The sequence below is a fragment of the Hypomesus transpacificus genome, chromosome 2 (genome assembly GCF_021917145.1).
Source record: "Hypomesus transpacificus isolate Combined female chromosome 2, fHypTra1, whole genome shotgun sequence".
Classification (NCBI taxonomy): domain Eukaryota; kingdom Metazoa; phylum Chordata; class Actinopteri; order Osmeriformes; family Osmeridae; genus Hypomesus; species Hypomesus transpacificus.
This window is the reverse complement of record NC_061061.1, coordinates 1,482,671-1,503,344: the sequence shown is the minus strand read 5'-3', so window position 1 is coordinate 1,503,344 and position 20,674 is coordinate 1,482,671. Positions and strand designations below refer to the sequence as shown.

Genomic DNA, 20,674 nt, shown 5'->3' with positions numbered 1-20,674 from the left:
TAAGAAATAAGAAATACTGTAATACTGTTTATCTTAAAGTTATTTGGAGTTGAAAGTTTGCACTTTTGCACACTGCACATTAGAGGTGGGCGATATGGCCAAATTCTTCTATCACGGTATGAGTAATTTTATATCACGGTTACGGTATATATCACGGTATAGTAATTGTTCTGTAAATTCAATTAAGAAATGGTACAAAATAACCATACCGTACATCATCACACTCTATTATTTATTTATTACAAACAAAAACAACTGCTTCACATGAGACAACACGAGTTAAAAACAAAAGACTCAAACTGTACTGTAGCTACAATATCCAACTTATCGATTAAAGATTTTCTGGACTGCGTGAGCTTTCTAGCTATCTGTCTACCTAGACACAATAATTTGCGTTCGGGGGTTAATAAAGTACCTATCTATCTTATCGACTATGGAAACTTTATCATATGGCTTCAAATTTTACAATGAGGAGGCTAAAAAGTAACACTAGCAGGAAGTAGTATTGCTACGAGTGTTATGCTAGGATGCTAGGTAACGGAAGCTAGCTAGCTTTTTTAATGAATGCTCATTATGTATTTGTAGCCTACTTATCATTTTGATAATAGGCTAATATAGCTAATATAGACACTTAGAGCATGTGTTGCCTTCCTTATAAGACTTATATTAGGCTTTTAAATTTGTTTGCGGCTCCAGACAGAATTGTTTTTGTTTTTTTTGGTCCAATATGGCTCTTTCAACATTTTGGGTTGCCGACCCTGTCCTAGATCAAGAATGCTAGCAATGCCACCAGTGTAATTTTACAACAATAATTTTACAGCGCGAGACATAAAACTTGAACAACAAATTGAATTGGCTACCTGCAGAATGGGACATCAAATATATAAGTAATTAGCATTGGCATGAATGTGGTCCGCTTAGACAAAATACACTCCACATCGAAAATTCCGTCAGACCAACGCAAATGTGCTTCAGGTCAAACGAAAATAGCAAATCAAATAGAAGTTAAACTACAATTCTAAATATCGCAAGAATGCGATTTATATGATGGCTTATATACAATACAACAACCAGACATTTAATTGACACGTGTAATACAAAAATATAGTATAAAGTATGCCGCGGTTGAAACGGTATAGCCAAATCTCTCCCGGTAGACACATTTCTACCGTCGCACGGTATATACCGTCATACCGCCTAGCCCTACTGCACATTAAGAATAATCAATAATAGTTGCATCACAGGGGGGCCCTTAAATCAATTCTGTTTAAGGCCCCATAAAGGCTTGGGCCGGCCCTGGGCCTATGGATGAAAATTCAATCGCTACATTTATTTCATAAGTGATTTTCTGATTAACTGAACATGAGTAGATTATGATTTGCTATTATTATTTTATCATTATAATTATTATGAGTGGAGTGGAGCCTGATGCTGCAAGAAAAAATATATAATTCTGAATCGTTGGGTTTTGTGTTTATTATTCTGCTGCTGTTGCATTTATTAAAAACTTGAGAACAGATGATGTAACTGTCTGATTAACTAATAGTAAAGGCACGGGGAGGGGGGGTCGTTAAGGATTTTGAATGTTAAATTAGGGGTCACCCGGGAAAAAGGTTGGGAACCCCTGATTTAGCAGACTCTTATCCAGATAGTAAGTACAGGGACATTCCCCCGAGGCAAGTAGGGTGGAGTGCCTTGCCCAAGGACACGTCATGCACGGCCTGGAATCAAACCGGCAACCTTCTGATTAATAGCCCGATTCCCTAACCACTCAGCCATCTGACTCCCTATATGTGAATGTGTGTATATATGTGTGTGTGTGTGTGTGTGTATATTACATTACATTTACAATTAGTCATTTAGCAGACGCTCTTAGGCCGAATCCCAATACTCCCCCTTACCCCTGCCCTTAGTTTACCCCTAGCCCTTGGCCCTCGAAACTGAGGGGTAAGGGCTACATATCCCTAAGAAATGGGACGCCACTTGGTTACAGATACGTCATCTAGCACGTATTGATATCTCCACAGGAAGTAGTGTTATGCACTGATATTAAACAAAATTTGCTGATAATTGAATTTACTTAAAAATGTAGACATGCTAGTCAAAGAAATGCGGGACTGTAACATTAGCGTACCAAACGAGCGATTTTTAGAAAGGTTTCTATTAGGAAAATGGTTGCAAATATATATGTTAATGACTGAATATAACACAAAACAAGACTGTCATATTTTTTTAATCAATTAATTAAGCCGAAAATATTACATTTATCGTACTCTCTGGATGATCTGGCCGCCATTGTTGCCGGTCGCGCAGTATTCACATAGCCCTAGGTTTCAAGTAAGCTCCCGATCTTAATTGGTTTTAAGGGGTGTATACCCCTTAGTCTTAGCCCTACCCCTAGCTCAAAAAGAGTATTGGGAAACCACTAGCTCTCACGGGAACACGCAAAACTATGGGGAAGGGGTAAGGGGGAGTATTGGGATTCGGCCTTATCCAGAGTGACTAACAGTAAGTACAGGTACATTCCCCCCGAGGCAACTAGGGTGAAATGCCTTGCCCAAAGATACAATGTCATTTGGCCAGCCAGAATCTAACCGCCAACCTTATGATTAATAGCCCGATTCCCTAACCGCTGAGTCATCTGACCCCTATATGAGTGTGCATGTGTATATATGAGTGTGTGTGCATGAGTGTGCGTGTGTATATATGAGTGTGTGTGCATGAGTGTGCGTGTGTATATATGAATGTGTGTGTATGAGTGTGTGTGTGTATATATGAGTGTTTGTGTATGAGTGTGTATATATGAATGTGTGTGTATGAGTGTGTATAAGTGGGTGTGTATATATGGGTGTGTGTATATATGAGTGTGCGTGTGTATGTATGAGTGTGTGCGTGTGTATGTATGAGTGTGTGCGTGTGTATATATGAGTGTGTGTGTGTATGTATGAGTGTGTGTGTATGTATGAGTGTGTGTGTGTATATATGAGTTAGCGTCAGCCCACCTGGTACAACTCGATGCGTTGCTCCGCCACGCGGGCCTTGGAGTTCTGCAGGCGGAACAGTCGGAGCTCTGCCTTCACCAGGCTGGACGCGTTCTGCTCCAGCGACGACACGTCAAACGACAAACGTCTGAAGTAGGGGTTGTAGTTGGTGGGAGAAATGACGTCTGGGACACACACACACACAATACAAGGTTTTACTCTCCTACTGAGGATACTCACATTCATTCACACACACACATAAATCAAAGTGTTTTATTAGTCACATGCACTGTGTAGCGTAGCATCATCAGTACAGTGACATCATAAGGACAGTGACATCATAAGGACAGTAACATCATAAGGACATTCTTATGATCTGGCAAGCAACATCAACACAGTAGCAACACAAAATGAAAATCTAAAATGCATTAATGCTGCTTTCTGTGTGTGCTGTCAGATCTTAACTGGAAAGGTACTTTGTTTTGAGGAAATTACAAATGTTATTCTGATACAGGAAGTGGTCCTCATGCCAGGAAATATGAAGTGCAGATTCACTTAAGCACAGGTAGTTTGTGTGAGTGTTGGTAAAGCACATAGTGACTGCTAATGGATGGTGAATTGGGGGCTTAGGTTGCTGGGCATTTCCAGGGAAGCTACTGGTAGGACAATGGTTGATGATGTTATCTGTTGATCTGTTTAATGGTAATTATTGTAAAAGTGTGCACAAGTGTTTTTAGTTAGTAATTTATATCTGACTGTTGGGTGTTCGTGTAACATTACATTTACATTTATTCATTTAGCAGACACCTTTATCCAAAGCGACTTCCAAGAGAGAGCTTTACAAAGTGCATAGGTCACTGATAATAACAACAAGATAGTCCCAAAGCATTGCGGGTAGCCAACAAACAGCACACATAGTGAACAACCCAAAAATAAGCGCCAAAGGGAAGAACCATAAGAGCATGTAGTTAAGCAAGTTACAATTAAACAACATAAATCGCTAAAGTGCAAGAGTACCTGTGGAAAAGCAAGCAACAGTAAGATAAAAATGAAAAATAAGATAACTAAAATATAATACTTCGCAGCGAATACAACAGTTCAAATCAGTTACCACCAACCAACAAGAGCATCAAGTCTCTAAGCAAGAGTCATTGTGATCCTTGAGGAAACTAGCATTGGGTTAAGCAAACCATTCCTGAGTACCGTTGTACTCCCGGAACAAGTGCGTCTTGAGCCTTCTCTTGAAGGTGGAGAGACAGTCTGTGTCTCTGATGGAGGTGGGGAGTTGATTCCACCACTGGGGGGCCAGGCAGGAGAAGAGCTTTTGTTGGGACCGGGCGGTCTTGAGCGGTGGGACCACCAGGCAGTTATCTAAAGAAGACCGTAGGTGGCGGGTGGGGGTGTAAGGCTGCAGGAGAGACTTGATGTAGTCGGATGCAGTCCCGTTTACTACTCGGAAGGTCAGTACCAGGGTCTTGAATCTGATGCGGGCCTTGATGGGTAGCCAGTGGAGGGCAATGAGGAGCGGGGTAACGTGGAAGCGTCTGGGTAGATTGTAGACCAGGCGGGCCGCTGCATTCTGAATCCTCTGAAAAGGGCGGGTTGCGCATGCTGGGAGACCGGCAAGCAGCGGTTTGCAGTAGTCCAACTTGGAGAGGACAAGTCCTTGGACAAGCAGCTGGGTGGAGAGCTCAGACAGGTATCTCCTGATCTTCCGGATGTTGTAGAGGGTGAATCTACACGACCGGGAGACCACAGCAATGTGGGCTGTGAGGGAGAGCTCGTCATCCATGGTAACCCCAAGGTTTCCTGGCAGAGGATGAAGGGGTCACCGTCGCAGATCCCAGGGTGATTGAGAGGTTGTGGGAGATGGAAGGTTTGGCCGGGATGATGAGAAGTTCTGTTTTGGCGAGGTTCAGCTGGAGGTGGTGCTTGGTCATCCAGACGGAGTTGTCTGCGAGGCAGGCATCAATCTTAGCTGAGATCCCCGGATCGGTCGGGGGGATCGTCAGGTCACAGCTGCGTGTCGGCAGCGTAGCAGTGGTAAGAGAAGCCATGGGAGGTGATGATTGGTCCAAGTGAGGTGGTGTACAGAGAGAAGAGGAGGGGTTCAAGGACGGAGCCCTGTGGGACACCAGTGGAGAGCGGGTGTCCCACAGGGTCTGACAGTTTGCCTCCCCAGGAGACCTGGTAGGATCTTCCCGACAGGTAGGATGAGATCCACTGGAGTGCAGTGCCAGTGATGCCCATCTCAGAAAGTCTGTAGAGCAGGATCTGGTTAACCATATCAAACGCCGCAGAAAGGTCCAGCAGAATGATGACGGATGACCTGGAAACCGCTCTGGCAGACTGGAGGGCAGTGGCTGTGGAGTGGCCGGTCTTGAAGCCCGATTGGTTAGGGTCAAGCAGGTTCGTGTGTTAGTTCATGTAATGGCATGTTTATTGTAAAGTGGGAGTAATGCTTGTTTGAAGTATGTTGTTTGGTGAAACAATGTAAGGGTGAGAATAACCTGGTGGTTGTTTGTATATTTGATGGAGGACAGTTTGTGAGTGGTGTATCTTTTGTGTTTGTTTCTTGTAAAGACGTGTTGCACCTGAAAAGAAGTATTTAAACCAATGACTAACTAAAATAAATCAAAGAAGAAGACCTTCTGAGGCATGGCACTCGGGCAGCATGCTTCATATCACCCAATGCTTTGTTCTCAGCCCATAAGTTTAGCTCAGATAGAGGCACTACAAAGTCGCACACATGCACGCACACGCGTCCTCGATCACCTTTGTGTTCTGCGCTGCTGCCACACACCACCATCCCCTTCTCCCCCATGTTGTCTGTCTGTTCTCCCCGTGGGGGATTTAACTCGTTGCTCCCTGCCGTCATGCATGGTGCCCCATGTACATCCATTCCGCCAGAGTCAAACCTATTTTCATGTATATGAATAAATTGTGAAATCAATCACGTGTCTTGACTGAACTGTAATGTCCTCAATAAAACATTTAAAACATGGCTGAGATGCTACACTGTGGAAGTGATGTTTTAAAAGTGTCATTGACTGCAAAACTGAGTGTACCTTGTTGAATAACGACGGTTCAGTGGGTAAAATGGACATACAGTGAACCTCAAAGTCCGTTGACAACTCTTTCCTATGAGTTGACGTCAGTTCGGTGGCTCCACCTTTTTTGGCTCTGGTCTGTACCTTTGTCACACCACAATGTCAGGGTTTGCGTAGATTTCAGACACTAGTTTAGCTGCGCGCTGCTCTGTGTACTTCCACGGGAATTACATTGAAGAAAAAGGTTCACCAAAGACAGTTGGATAAAGCAGGATTTGCCAAGCCGCTGTTGCTGAAAAGAGATGCTGTTCCGACAGTATGCTCATCACAACCGCAAGCTGCAAGTATGATTTTGTCGTTAACAGTTATTAGCAATGCTAACATCTCCTGTATCTAGCTATGAGCGGCGCTAGGGAGGGGCTAGCAGGTGCTTCAGCACCCCCAAGAAAGTCCAAAGCACCCCGATAGCACCCCTAAAATAATTGTGTAATTTAATGTAATAAAATTTTGTATTAATTGTGTAAATTCTACGGCGTCTGACACGGAGCAGTCCGCTGATGCGTTTTCCGCGGATGCAGAGACGGCAGCCAGCACAACGGCAGTTCCATTCAAATTGGCATCACGAGTGGCCAAGTTTTGTTCATTTATTAATAGTATTTATATAAAATATATAATTGCGCAGCTCTCCCTGTCAATGATCTAGCACCCCCTCAGCACCTGCATTAAAAATGATCTGGCACAGCTCCTGTATCTAGCATTGTGTGAATTGGTAATGGAGCTAACGTTATTTCATTTTCCTGAAATTCGAATAAATAACCTGTGTTGTCATGTAAATCTACAATTCATGATGCATGTTTGTCTATGTGGTGTCTTTGCTCTGCAGCTTCGCTCGTTGTAAACCAACCAATCAGCGTGCAGCTTATCTATATATTAATGAGCATGCCATAAAAGGGAGAAAACCTCTAGTTTTATTCCAGGGCTATTTCCCTCACTTCAAGAAGTGAGGGAAGAATGGAGCGCGAGATCGACAGCCGGATCGGTGCGGCGTCCGCAGTGATGCGGGCTCTGCATCGGTCCGTCGTGGTGAAGAAGGAGCTGAGTCGAAAGGCGAAACTCTCTATTTACCAGTCGATCTACGTTCCTACCCTCACCTATGGTCACAAACTATGGGTAGTGACCGAAAGAACAAGATCGCGAATACAAGGGGCCGAAATGAGCTTTCTCCGCAGGGTGTCCGGGCTGTCCCTTAGAGATAGGGTGAGAAGCTCGGTCATCCGGGAGGGGCTCAGAGTAGAACCGCTGCTCTTCCGCGTCAAGAGGAGCCAGCTGAGGTGGCTCGGGCATCTGATAAGGATGCCTCCTGGACGCCTCCCTGGTGAGGTGTTCTGGGCACGTCCCACTGGGAAGAGGCCCCGGGGAAGACCCAGGACACGCTGGAGGGACTATGTCTCTCGGCTGGCCTGGGAACGCCTCGGGGTCCCCCAGGAAGAGCTGGTGGAAGTGGCCGGAGAGAGGGAAGCCTGGGTCTCCCTGCTTAGGTCGCTGCCCCCGCGACCCGACCCCTGGACAAGTAGTAGATGACGGACGGACGGACATTTCACAGGGTTGCATTAGGGTGCATAGAATAGCATTTTCAGATGTTACATACCCTTTTCGGAGACCTTAAGGAACTGTGTGAAATACCCTATAAAATCAGTAAATGACCCCTTTAAGTATAGATTTACCGTCTTGTAGAGCCACACACGCACAGCATGCACATTCTCAAGCATAGTGTTCTTTGTGGCTAGCGTTCTGTGTGAGGCTAGCCAGCTAGTGAGCTAGCATTCTGTCTGTGGCTAGCCAGCTAATGAGCGAGCGTTCTGTGTGTGGCTAGCCAGCTAATGAGCGAGCGTTCTGTGTGTGGCTAGCCAGCTAGTGAGCTATCGTTCTGTGTGTGGCTAGCCAGCTAGTGAGCAAGCGTTCTGTGTGTGGCTAGCCAGCTAGTAAGCGAGCGTTCTGCGTGTGGCTAGCCGGCTAGTGAGCAAGCATTTTGTGTGTGGCTAGCCAGCTAGTGAGCGAGCATTTTGTGTGTGGCTAGCCAGATAGTAAGCTATTATTCTGTGTGTGGCTAGCCAGATAGCGCTCTTTGAGCTGGTTGCTAGCTTGCCAGCTAGCATTGTTTCACACAGCCAGCACAGTAGTTTAGTAACACTCACACATTACCCAGAACCATGTGTGTGTTTGTGTCTGTTAGACAGGAGCTTCCTCCACACAGCCGTAGTGACGTGTCTGACGAGCGCGCGGTGACCTTGACAGGCCCGGCTCCCTCAGAAGCAGAGGAAGCCGTGCTGGGAACCACGTGTGTGGTGGTGAGTGTTTGACAGCAGCACACACACACACTGACACACACACTGACACACACACTGACAAACACACTGACACACACACTGACACACACTGACACACACGCTGACACACACGCTGACACACACTCACACACTGACACACACAAACCCTGCTGGGTGGGGAGGGGGCCCTGTGCCCTAAATTGATGGCTGTAACGTTAGGCAGAAGCCCAGGATTAGCAAGCCGCCGTGGCTTGTTTAAAGAGAAAGTACAACCACAATAGCCGTCAAGATATATGGTGAAGAGAGAGGAAGACACAGAGACAGAAATAAATAGAGATGCAGAAGAGAAAGAGGGAAAGGGGAGAGCTAGAGACAGAGAAAGATGAGAGAAAGAAGGTAATAGGTTGGAGAGAGGAAGAGTGAGCAGAGAGAAGGAAAGGGAGAGACCTTGTAAGAACCCAACCATATAGTAGGACCAGCTGAGACCAGCTTCACTGATCATGCAGATGATTTCCTGCCGATGAGTCATGTTTCCCAGCAGGACCAGTGGAGTTTGCTCTGAACTCTTCTTCATGGGAAGCGACACTGTGCCTGATTTCACCTTTGACCTTATTTGTGTAGCGCATACTTTAGCTGCTCACATTCACCCATGAAATACCTTCCAATGCCCTCTCTCAGAACTGCCCTTCTCTCCGTCTATCAGTCTCTCTCACTCTTTCTTTATCACTCTCTCTCTCTCTGCCTCTCTCCTTCTTTCTCCCTCTCTCTCAGCCTCTCTCTCACCCTCTCTCTTAGACTCTCTCCCTCTCTCTTCCTCATTCTCAGCCTCTTTCCCTCTCTCTTCCTCTCTCTCAGCCTCTCTCCCTCTCTGTCTGCCTCACTCTCAGCCTCTCTCCCTCTGTCAACCTCTTTTTTAGCCTCTTAGCCTCACTCTCAGCCTCTCTCCCTCACTCTCAGCCTCACTCTCAGCCTCTCTCCCTCTCTCTTAGCCTCACTCTCAGCCTCTTTTCCTCGCTCGCTGTTTCTGGTGGGTACCAGCGGTGTGGCTGAGCCAACACCAACTTGGTTCAGAGTGACCAGAAGGGCAGATGAGCCAAGACCAACTACTCTCTCCCTGTTAGTCTCTCTCTGTTAGTGTCTCTCTGTTTGTCTCTCTCCAGTTTACTTCTTGTGCATCAACAGAGTAGGTGTGTAGGGGGAGTGTGTGTGTGTGGGGTGGGTGTGTGTATGGGGGGGAGGTGGGGGTATGTGGTGTTTACACACGCCTCTGAAACACATCGTGTCATGAATGGGCCTGCTGTACTTAAACACAACACTGGACACATTGAACTGCAGCTGGGCTAGCTCTCTTGCACACACGCACACGCACCCCCCAACACACACACTTCCTCCACACACACACACACTGTAAAGATGTTGATGTGGTGTTGGGAAGTCTGGGGAACATCAGCCTGCCTGCCCGCCCGCCTGCCTGGTGAAGTGCCTTGCCAAGGGACACAACGTAAAAGTCTGGCCAGGAATCGAACCAGCAACCTTCTGATTGGTAGCCCGACTCCCTAACCGCTCAGCCATCTGACCCTCCCCTTAACTCCTCGTCTGTCTGTATTTTTTTGTCTGTCTTCCTACCTAACTTCCTGTCTGTTTATCTACCTACTTAACTCCGTGTCTGTCTGTCTGCCTACATAACTTCCTGTCTGTCTGTCTGTTTGTCTGTCTGCCTACTTAACTTCCTGCTGAACCCCCTCTCCTCTGGCCTGAGAAGATGAGTGTGAGTGTGTGTTTACGTGTGTGTGTGTGTGTGTGTCGACTGCCAGGCCTTCATTCATGTAAGCCCTCCCTGCCTGAATTGGTCTCACTCCCAACACAGCTGTGTTGAACATGAGATAACACTCCTTTCCCATGAGTAAACAGTTAGCATGCTAGTTCCTGCTAGCACGCTAGTTCCTACTAGAGCGCTAGTTCCTGCTAGAGCGTTAGTTCCTGCTACAGCGCTAGTTCCTGCTAGCGCGCTGTATTTACACACAGGGCGTTAAGAAGCATCTTCTCAGCAAGGCTTAGAAACCAGGGTCACAACCTTTCGAGTGTTTGTCATCCTTTAGTCTACACAACTGACCTCCCCTGACCCCACACAACAACTTCCTGTGACTCATCCCTACTTCCTTTGCTGTGACCTGTGAGTGTATCAGCATTCTTTCCTTTGCAGACCTTCACACCTCAGCTTCTCAATTACAGTACGTGTTTGAGGAGGTGGAACTCTCTCTCCTTCCCTCAGCCAAATAATCTCTCCTTCACGTGTCTCCAACGACACAGTTCAGGAGCGGTTAGCCTAACCCTATGTCTGAGATCTGTCCAGTGAGGCACCTGCAGTGGGCAAACATCTGAGCTTGCAGAGAGGAACACACTATTTAACGTTGAACTGTTTGGTTTGGGCAGTGTGTGGTGGTTTAGGCAGGGTTCACTTTTACAGATGTCCAGCTACTGCCAGCTAAGTGATTTTGTAGCAGTTCTAGAAAGAAAATATTCCAACTCCCATTTCCACATCTCAATCAGGGTCTTTCAGCACTGAAACTGATTTTTCCTGTTCTCTCTCCACCAATACGCAGACCATGAATCACTCTTCTGCCTAGACAACAGAGGTAGAAGTTAGGGGGTAGGAGATAGAGGGTAGAGGATAGGAGGTAGGGGTTTGGAGGTAGGGGGTAGGAGGTAGAGAGTACCAAAGGTAGAGGGTAGGAGGTAGAGGGTAGAGGGTAGGAGTTGGGGGTAAGGAGTAGAGGGTAGGGGGTAGAGGGTGGGAGGTAGAGGGTAGGATGAAGGAGGTAAAGAGTAAGAGATAGAGGGTAGGAGGTAAGGGGTAGAGGGTAAGAGGTAGGATGAAGGGGGTAGGATGAAGGAGGTAGGGAGTAAGAGATAGAGGGTAGGAGGTAGAGAGTAGGAGATAGAGGGTAGTAGTAGAAAAGAGGTAGGGGGTTGGGGGTGAGGGTAAGAGGTACGATGAGGGAGGTTAGAGAGATCCAGAGGATTGTGTTGAACTGGGAAAACTTCCAGGTCTAAATGAAACACTTTGAAATGAAATTATTAGAACCATCTTTCCTGGTTGTTATGAAATCAAAAGAGCACCTGTAATTGTTTTTGCAGGGTTGGCAGGGCACACACATGCTCTCACACACACAGGCACGAATACACACTCAAACAGCAACAGATACACACACATGTATACCTACACACTCATAGCCCCACACAATCACAAGTACAGACACACAAACCACAAATTCACACAAACACAGACACACACACATACAATATGTAATATTAAAACATTTCAGTTACTGCGGAGACCTTTACAGCATAACATGTGGCTTTCATAAAATATGACATTAAGTGGTATATATTTTATGAGGAGATATTTTTTGTTTTCAATGTTGGACTGGACTAGCAACCAATGAATTATGAGGAAAATATCCAAATGTTTATTCAAATTCCCGAAAAGTCCAAATGTATTACTTTGAAAAATTACCGGATGAAACTGTTCGCTACCTCAGTCACTTTCACCATTTGAAAATGGAAACTGAGACCAAACGCTCTGACTGCAAGCTCCCGTTCAGACAGGAGAGAAAAGCATGTGACCTACTTTGGAATATTTCTCACTTCTGTAAGACATGCTCTCAGATTCCCCCCTGGGCTAGACCTGGGAAGGCACAGCCTGTTCCCCCTCTGAGAGGACTATACAGAGACAGAAAGAGGAGGGTAGGGGAGGGTGCCTTGCTGGATAGACTGGGAAGAAGAGCACAGAGAGAGATGGAGACAGATAGAGGGTAGAAAGAGTGAAAGGGAGTTGAGATGGTAAATGGTAGAGGAGAGATTCTCTCCTGTCTGGGTGCCTGTGGATGTCACCTGCCAATAGCAAATTGAAAACAACTCCACACATAATCCAGGGACTAAAAATAGCCAGTGCTTTGTAGAGCCTCCACCCAGGCCTGCCAGTCCTCTCAGCCCTCTTCCCAGCAACACACACACATGTACACACCACACACACACATGTACACGCACACACACATGTACACACACACAAATAACTACATGCACACACACATAACTGCACACACACACATAACTGCACACACACACGTACACACACATAACTGCATACACATTACTGTACACACACATGTACACACACATAACTGCAGACACACACACATTACTGCACACACACAACTGCATATACATTACTGTACACACACATGTACACACACACGCATAACTGCACACCCACCAACACACTGCCACCACCCCAACATACTGCACCACCACACCAACACACTGCCACCACACCCTAGCACACTGCCACCACCCCACCACACTGCCACCACCCCACCACACTGCCACCACCCCAGCACACTGCCACCACACCAACACACTGCCACCACCCCAGCACACTGCCACCACACCAGCACACTGCCACCACACCCCAGCACACTGCCACCACACCAGCACACTGCCACCACACCAACACACTGCCACCACACCCCAGCACACTGCCACCAAACCCCAGCAAACTGCCACCACCCCAGCACACTGCCACCACCCCAGCACACTGCCACCACACCCCAGCACACTGCCACCACACCCCAGCACACTGCCACCACCCCAACACACTGCCACCACACCCCAATACACTGCCACCACACCCCAGCACACTGCCACCACCCCAGCACACTGCCACCACCCCAGCACACTGCCACCACACCAACACACTGCCACCACACCCCAACACACTGCCACCACACCCCAACACACTGCCACCACCCCAACACACTGCCACCACACTGCCACCACACCAACACACTGCCACCACCCTAACACACTGCCACCACACCCCAGCACACTGCCACCACACCAACACACTTCCACCACCCCAGCACACTGCCACCACACCCCAGCACACTGCCACCACACCTCAGCACACTGCCACCACCCCAACATACTGCACCACCCCACCAACACACTGCGACCTCACCCCAGCACACTGCCACCACCCCAGCACACTGCCACCACACCAACACACTGCCACCACACTAACACACTGCCACCACACCAACACACTGCAACTCTCTTTATTTCTCTTTCTTCTCCTTGCTGTCGCTTTATCTCCCTCAGTTACGCAATGCTGCTTGGCAGCAGTTCCATGCTGCAGACTGGATAAATCTGTTATCCAGTTAGTTAGTCCTCCAGCCAGCCAGCCAGCCAGCCAGCCAGCCAGCCAGCAAGATATTCCTGTCGTCAGTCAGTCAGTTTACTAGTCAGTCAGCCAGCCAATCAGCCAGTCAGTCTTTCAGACAGACAACCAGTCAGTAAGTCACTTAACCAGCCAATCAGCCAGACAGTCAGAAAGACAGACAGACAGACAAAAAACTCAATCCATGTTCCTTCCATCCCTAACCCTCCATCACAGAGGAGGAGAGTAGGAATGGAACGTATGAAATAGGAAAGACAGTACACACACACCTGCACCCACACAAACATACATACCTGCACACACTCACACACCTGCCCACACACACAGCTGCACACACACACTCACACACCTGCACACACACACACACGTACTCACACACACTCACACCTGCACACACACACCTGCACACACACACGTACTCACACACACACACCTGCACACACACACGCACTGCAACCCCAGTCCAGAGCCTCTGGGTGTGGTAGTGTGGACATCCCTGAACAAACACAAGCCAAAATTTACTTTCACATGCACACACATGCACTCACACACACTCAACTCAGTTATACTATTTTTCGTTGTTGTTTATTTTATGCATACTTCATTTTATGTTTTGTAAAATATTTTAATATTATATAGGTGGAGGCTTCAAATAAGCCCAGTTGGCTTTTTGCCTCTTCCTGCACGGCGATGCTGCTTGAATTGTGCAACAACAACAAAAATCTGGACCTCCAGAACTGGACCTCCAGAACTGGACCTCCAGAACTTGACCTCCAGAACTGGACCTCCAGAACTGGACTCGGCTCGCCCCTTCTGTTAGTCTTTGGGCCCTTTTCAACTACCTATCAAAACGCAAAGCGCAAGAAACTTTGTGGGCGGGACGTGCTTGGCGCAAGTCTAAAATGGGTTGGTATGAAATAGCTACATTAATAATGGGTGTGGTTTGGGCGTAACGTGCAATAAACCAATCAGACCGTCATCTCACATTCCCTTTAAGAGTAGGCACGCTTGTTCCATGGCGGATTGCTATTTTAATGGCGGATTTGCCAGGCTCACGCGAGGAATGGTTCACAGCCGAGGAGACCGACGTTCTCATCAGGGCCGTAACAGATAGAGAAGTGACATTGTATGAGGCAGAGCAGTTTTCTCATTGCACAAAGTTGCCCACTCATGCTGCTCATTCAAATTCTTATTCTTGTTTTTATATATATATTTTTTTTTAATTGTTATATTTTTAATTGTTTAGTTCTCAGAATTAATTTAACCATTGTACTTTTTTACTTAATTTAACACCCGTATATGTTTATTGCGCAAAGTCATTCCCTTATTTACCAACGTGCTTCTAAGGAGGGAAAAGTCTGCTATAAGTCGAGTGCCAACCAGGAATGATACTTGCGTCGTTGACCAAGTCAATTGCGCTCGGTGCAAGATAGGCTCAAGACATACTTGTTCCGGGAGTACAACGGCACTTAGGAATGCTTGGCTGGACCTGATGTTAATTTCCTCCAGGATCACAATGACTCTTATTGAGAGACTTGTTGCTCTTGTAGGTTAGTTATTACAAAGTTAACTCTTGTACTCGCTGTGAAACATTTCACTGCTGATTGTTCTTCTACAGGTACAGTCTTGCACTTTTTGTGGTTCATGTTGTTTTAATTTGTAACTTGTATAACTGCATGCTCTTATGGGTCTTCCCTTTGGTACTTGTTTAGTTTTTTTCATTATGTATGCTTCATGTTTTGGCTGCTTGCAATCTTTGGGACTACTTCGTTGTTATGATCAGTGACCTATGCTCTTTTGTAAAGCTCTCTCTTGGAAGTCGCTTTGGATAAAAGCATCTTCTAAATGCGTAAAAGTAAGATAGGGCCCTTTATGTTTTGGCTGTTTTCACTTTTCTGTCACACACACACACATATCTGGACACGTATCTGCATACACACAGACGCACCTGTACTCACACACACACACACAAATCCACACGGCACACGACTTTGTTTATTTACAGGAGCATAGAGGCGAGAGACCAGACACATCCATCACACACACATGTACACACGCTGATCACATGCAGGCATTTCTGCTTGCTGACAAACCATCTAGACAAGTTACAATCAATTATGATGTGTCGATTCTTTGGCAACCCTGTGGTGGATGAAGGTGCTCAGATTATACAAAGAGTGTTTATCCCACCAGCCCCAAGGGTCTTCAGAGACAGAAGTAATGCTTCCCTGACCAGTATCTGTGGAAGAGGTATAGGTTCAGCAGGCCCAGCAGTTGATCTTATCTATACAAAAAACGTGTTTAGAAACTCTTAAGGATAAACACATAATAGTAGCCTACCGTCCTTAGTAGAAAGTAGTAGACTATAATAGTGGAAAGGAGAGTAGTAGACTATGCAGAAAGCAAACTCACTGTAGCCAAGCCTTGACACATGTGGGACATTCTTGTACAGGGTTGGTTAGCAAAGGCAACAAATAGGAAATAAGGTACCTTCCTCCAAAGCTGTACTGGAATATTTTCATCAGTTTTCCAGGTCAACTTGAAATACAAAGAATCAAGGAGACTTTTTGTTCAATGACAAAGTATTTTCATTGTTTAAAGTAGCCTATATGTTGACAAGCCTCTGTATTGCTTCATCATCTCACACATGTACACACACACACATAACTGCACACACATACACACAACTGCAGACATAACTGGGTTAGGGTTAAACATAACTGAACACACACTCATAACTGCACACACACACATAACTGCACACACACACACATTTCTGCACATACCTGCACACACACAATTATCTGCACACACTCACACACACACACATTTCTGCACACACACACACATTTCTGTACACACATACAGATTTCTGCACACACACACATATATCTGCACACACACACATTTCTGCACACACACCACACTGCCACCACACCCCAACACACTGCCACCACACCCCAACACACTGCCACCACACTAACACACTGCCACCACACCCCAACACACTGCCACCACACCCGAGCACACTGCCACCACACTAACACACTGCCACCACACCCCAACACACTGCCACCACACCCCAACACACTGCCACCACACCCCAGCACACTGCCACCACCCTAACACACTGCCACCACACCCCAACACACTGCCACCACACCCCAACACACTGCCACCACACCCCAGCACACTGCCACCACCCTAACACACTGCCACCACACCCCAACACACTGCCACCACCCTAACACACTGCCACCACACCCCAACACACTGCCACCACACCCCAACACACTGCCACCACCCCAGCACACTGCCACCACCCCAGCACACGTGACGTACAGGGGAGGATTTGAACCTGGGATCTGCAGGCTTCAAGCTGGGCTGCACACTCTGGTGGGTGTGCTGTCTGTGTGTGTGCATGCAAGAGTGTGTGTGTGTGCATATGTCTGTGTGGGCGTGTGTGTGCATATTGTCTGTCTGTTGTGTATGTATGCATGCTCTGTGGACCCTAGAGGGACATGCCAGGCTGGGGGACTCTAGGAACTGGGAGCTTTAGGCCAATTTATACTTCTGCGTTTTTACGGACACGCACACAGGGAACGCCCTCTCCGTCAAGGAACTCCCTCCCCGTGCCCTCTCCGAGCCCCTCGCAGAGCTCTGCGTGCACCTCCTGATTTTCCTGACTATCTGTCCGTCCGTCATTTTACGGACACCCCTTGGCTGTGATTGGTCCGTATTAAGAACTGCTTGAGTCAGGGGCGGGAGCAGGGTTGCCGTGACCAACAAGAAAATAGAATCCTTTGACCGCCATTGTTGTTTTTACTATTCATATTTCAGCTAAACAGTACATGTAAATCAGCATCTGAATTAAAATGTGACGAGAAATTGGCAGTGTAGTTGCTGAAAATGTGCTTATTTTATTGATGAAACGGCTCATTTGTAAATTTGCTCTGACGTTTCGATAACATAGCTAGCATCGCAGTGCAGCGCTATCTACCGTTCTGGCGGTGAATTGCTTTCAGCACGCAGAGCCGTCGGAGTAGTATAAATTCAACCAATCCGTCTGACTCTGCGTGCGTCTGTCCGTAACGGAGCCGGAGAAGTATAAATCGGCCTTTAGTTTCACAATGGCAGCTTGCCCACATCTAGCAGAAGGTGTCACAGTCGGATCAATGTCCTTTCAAGGCCAGGGGTCTCATTTATAAAACTGTGCGTAGGATTTGCTAATCTAGTATGTCATCATGACCCTGGCATGCGATTGTTCTTTACGGTGAATCATGGCGCATGACAACTTCTCAGACACTGTTAGCCTATTGGTGGAGCCCGAAAACTCAACAAAAAAAAACGTGTGTGAGGAAAACTAAATATATAAATATTACGAGTAATCGTTCTTCACACATGTACTTTCTGCAGTCTGACTACAGTACAGTCATCTGCGTCGCCAATTCCCACTTTCTCCAAAATGTGCGTAGGCCTACGGGAGGGTCTGAGTTTGCGTGGAGGACCGCACATTCTCCCGTCAAGTTTGTTTTTTATTAATCACAGCCTTTGCGTGGAAAGTGGCGTACGCACATTTTCAGCCCCATATTGTGCGTACGCAAGCTTTATAAATGAGACCCAAGAACATTTAGATTTATCTTGGGCAACACTTTACATGAAGGTTACAATTCCTACCATGTAGCTACATAACCATACCTGTAGTGAAACAATGTTATGTAAGAACTGCTCTGTAATTCCACATCATGACAGGTTAGTGGTTAAGCCAAGTTCGTCCCCCAGTGAAACTTGGTGTGGGGGAGGTTGGGCTTTCCAGGTATAAGTGGATGTTAACATTGAACTTGTTTTACATTTAGTCATTTAGCAGACGCTCTTATCCAGAGCGACTTACAGTAAGTACAGGTACATTCGCCCGAGGTAAGCAGGGTGAAGTGCCTTGCCCAAGGACACAACGTAATTTGGCACGGCCAAGAATCAAACCAGAAACCCTTGTGATTAATAGCCCATTCCCTAACCTCAAGAGCCATCTGACTTTACTTGGTGACAAAACCTTCAACTGCCTCCTTATAATATCCATTTACTCTTCACACTCCTCCCCCACAACACACAAACACACACACATCACAAACACACATGCACACACAAACACATACAAATACACACACACGCGGCTGTCAATCTTGTCAACATTCAGACTGAATTGGTCCTTCGCTAAAACACTCCCCAGCCTTGCTGCTGAATGAAGCTGCACTTCACCCAGTAGGCTATAGATTAAATTCCTCTTCGTAGAAGTCACACATTCACTCACTCTCTCTCTCACTGGGTACATATAATGTCCTAACATCAACTGACTCAGTAGAGAGAAGACACCAGGGTTCTCTAACCCCCCCCGCCCCCCCCCCCCCATCCCCACCTGGACGGGGGTCACTGTGTTCACAGGCAGAAAGGAGCAGCAGGGAGCTGAGGGTGTGTTCAGGGAGCCGAGGATCTGTTCAGGGAGCTGAGGATGTATTCAGGGAGATGAGGGTGTGTTCAGGGTTACAGGGAGCTGAGGATGTGTTCAGGGAGCTGAGGGTGTGTTCAGGGAGCTGAGGGTGTGTTCAGGGAGCTGAGGGTGTGTTCAGGGAGCCGAGGGTGTGTTCAGGGAGCTGAGGGTGTGTTCAGGGAGCTGAGGGTGTGTTCAGGGAGCTGAGGGTGTGTTCAGGGAGCCGAGGGTGTGTTCAGGGAGTTGAGGGTATGTTCAGGGAGCCGAGGGTGTGTTCAGGGAGCTGAGGGTGTGTTCAGGGAGCTGAGGGTGTGTTCAGGGAGCCGAGGGTGTGTTCAGGGAGCTGAGGGTGTGTTCAGGGAGTTGAGGGTATGTTCAGGGAGTTGAGGGTATGTTCAGGGTTACAAGGAACTGAGGGTGTGTTCAGGGTTACAGGGAGCTGAGGATGTGTTCAGGCATACAGGCAGTTGAGGATGTGTTTAGGGTTAAAAGGAGCTGATGATGTGTTCATGGAGCTGAGGATGTGTTCAGGGATACATGGAGCTGAGGGTGTGTCCAGGGAGCTTAGGATGTGTTCAGGATTATTGGGAACTGAGAGTGTGTTCAGGGTTACAGGGAGCTGAGGATGTGTTCAGGGAGCTGAGGATGTGTTCAGGGAGCTGAGGATGTGTTTGGGGATACAGGGAGCTGAGGGGTGTGTTCAGGGAGCTGAGGATGTGTTCAGGCAGCTGAGGGTGTGTTCAAGGAGCTGAGGCTGTGTTCAAGGAGCTGAGGATGTGTTCGGGGAGCTGAGGGTGTGTCCATGGAGCTGAGGATGTGTTCAGGGTTACAGGGAGCTGAGGGTGTGTTCAGGGTTACAGGGAGCTGAGGATGTGTTCAGGGAGCTGAGGGTGTGTTCAGGGAGCTGAGGGTGTGTTCAGGGTTACAAGGAGCTGAAGGTGTGTTCAGGGAGCTGAGGGTGCGTTCAAGGAGCTGAGGGTGTGTTCAGGGAGCTGAGGGTGTGTTCAGGGAGCTGAGGGTGTGCTCAGGGAGCTGAGGGTGTGTTCAGGGTTACAAGGAGCTGAAGGTGTGTTCAGGAAGCTGAGGGTGTGTTCAGGGTTACAAGGAGCTGAAGGTGTATTCAGGGAGCTGAGGGTGTGTTCAGGGAGCTGAGGGTGTGTTCAGGGAGCCGAGGGTGTGTTCAGGGTTACAAGGAGCTGAAGGTGTGTTCAGGAAGCTGAGGGTGTGTTCAGGGTTACAAGGAGCTGAAGGTGTGTTCAGGGAGCTGAGGGTGTGCTCAGGGAGCTGATGGTGTGTTCAGGGTTACAAGGAGCTGAAGGTGTGTTCAGGAAGCTGAGGGTGTGTTCAGGGTTACAAGGAGCTGAAGGTGTGTTCAGGGAGCTGAGGGTGTGTTCAGGGTTACAAGGAGCTGAAGGTGTGTTCACGGAGCTGAGGGTGTGTTCAGGGTTACAAGGAGCTGAAGGTGTGTTCAGGAAGCAGCATGTAAGTTGGGCTCAGAAACTTCAACAGCTGAGACCCAGAGAGGTTGGAACATACTGTTTTAACTTTGACTGGGGATGGGATGTGTGAGGGGGTGTATGTATGAGGGTGTG

General features: G+C 47.4%; 1 protein-coding gene across 1 annotated transcript in view; it reads right to left on the bottom strand.

Annotated features, from left to right (window-relative positions):
- tgfb2 (transforming growth factor, beta 2) overlaps positions 1 to 20,674 on the bottom strand; it is a 38,111-nt gene that overhangs the window by 14,460 nt on the left and 2,977 nt on the right. The window contains exon 2 of the mRNA XM_047037072.1: positions 3,003 to 3,166. Within this exon, the coding sequence (XP_046893028.1) occupies positions 3,003 to 3,166 (164 nt within the window). The remainder of the gene's footprint in view (positions 1 to 3,002; positions 3,167 to 20,674) is intronic.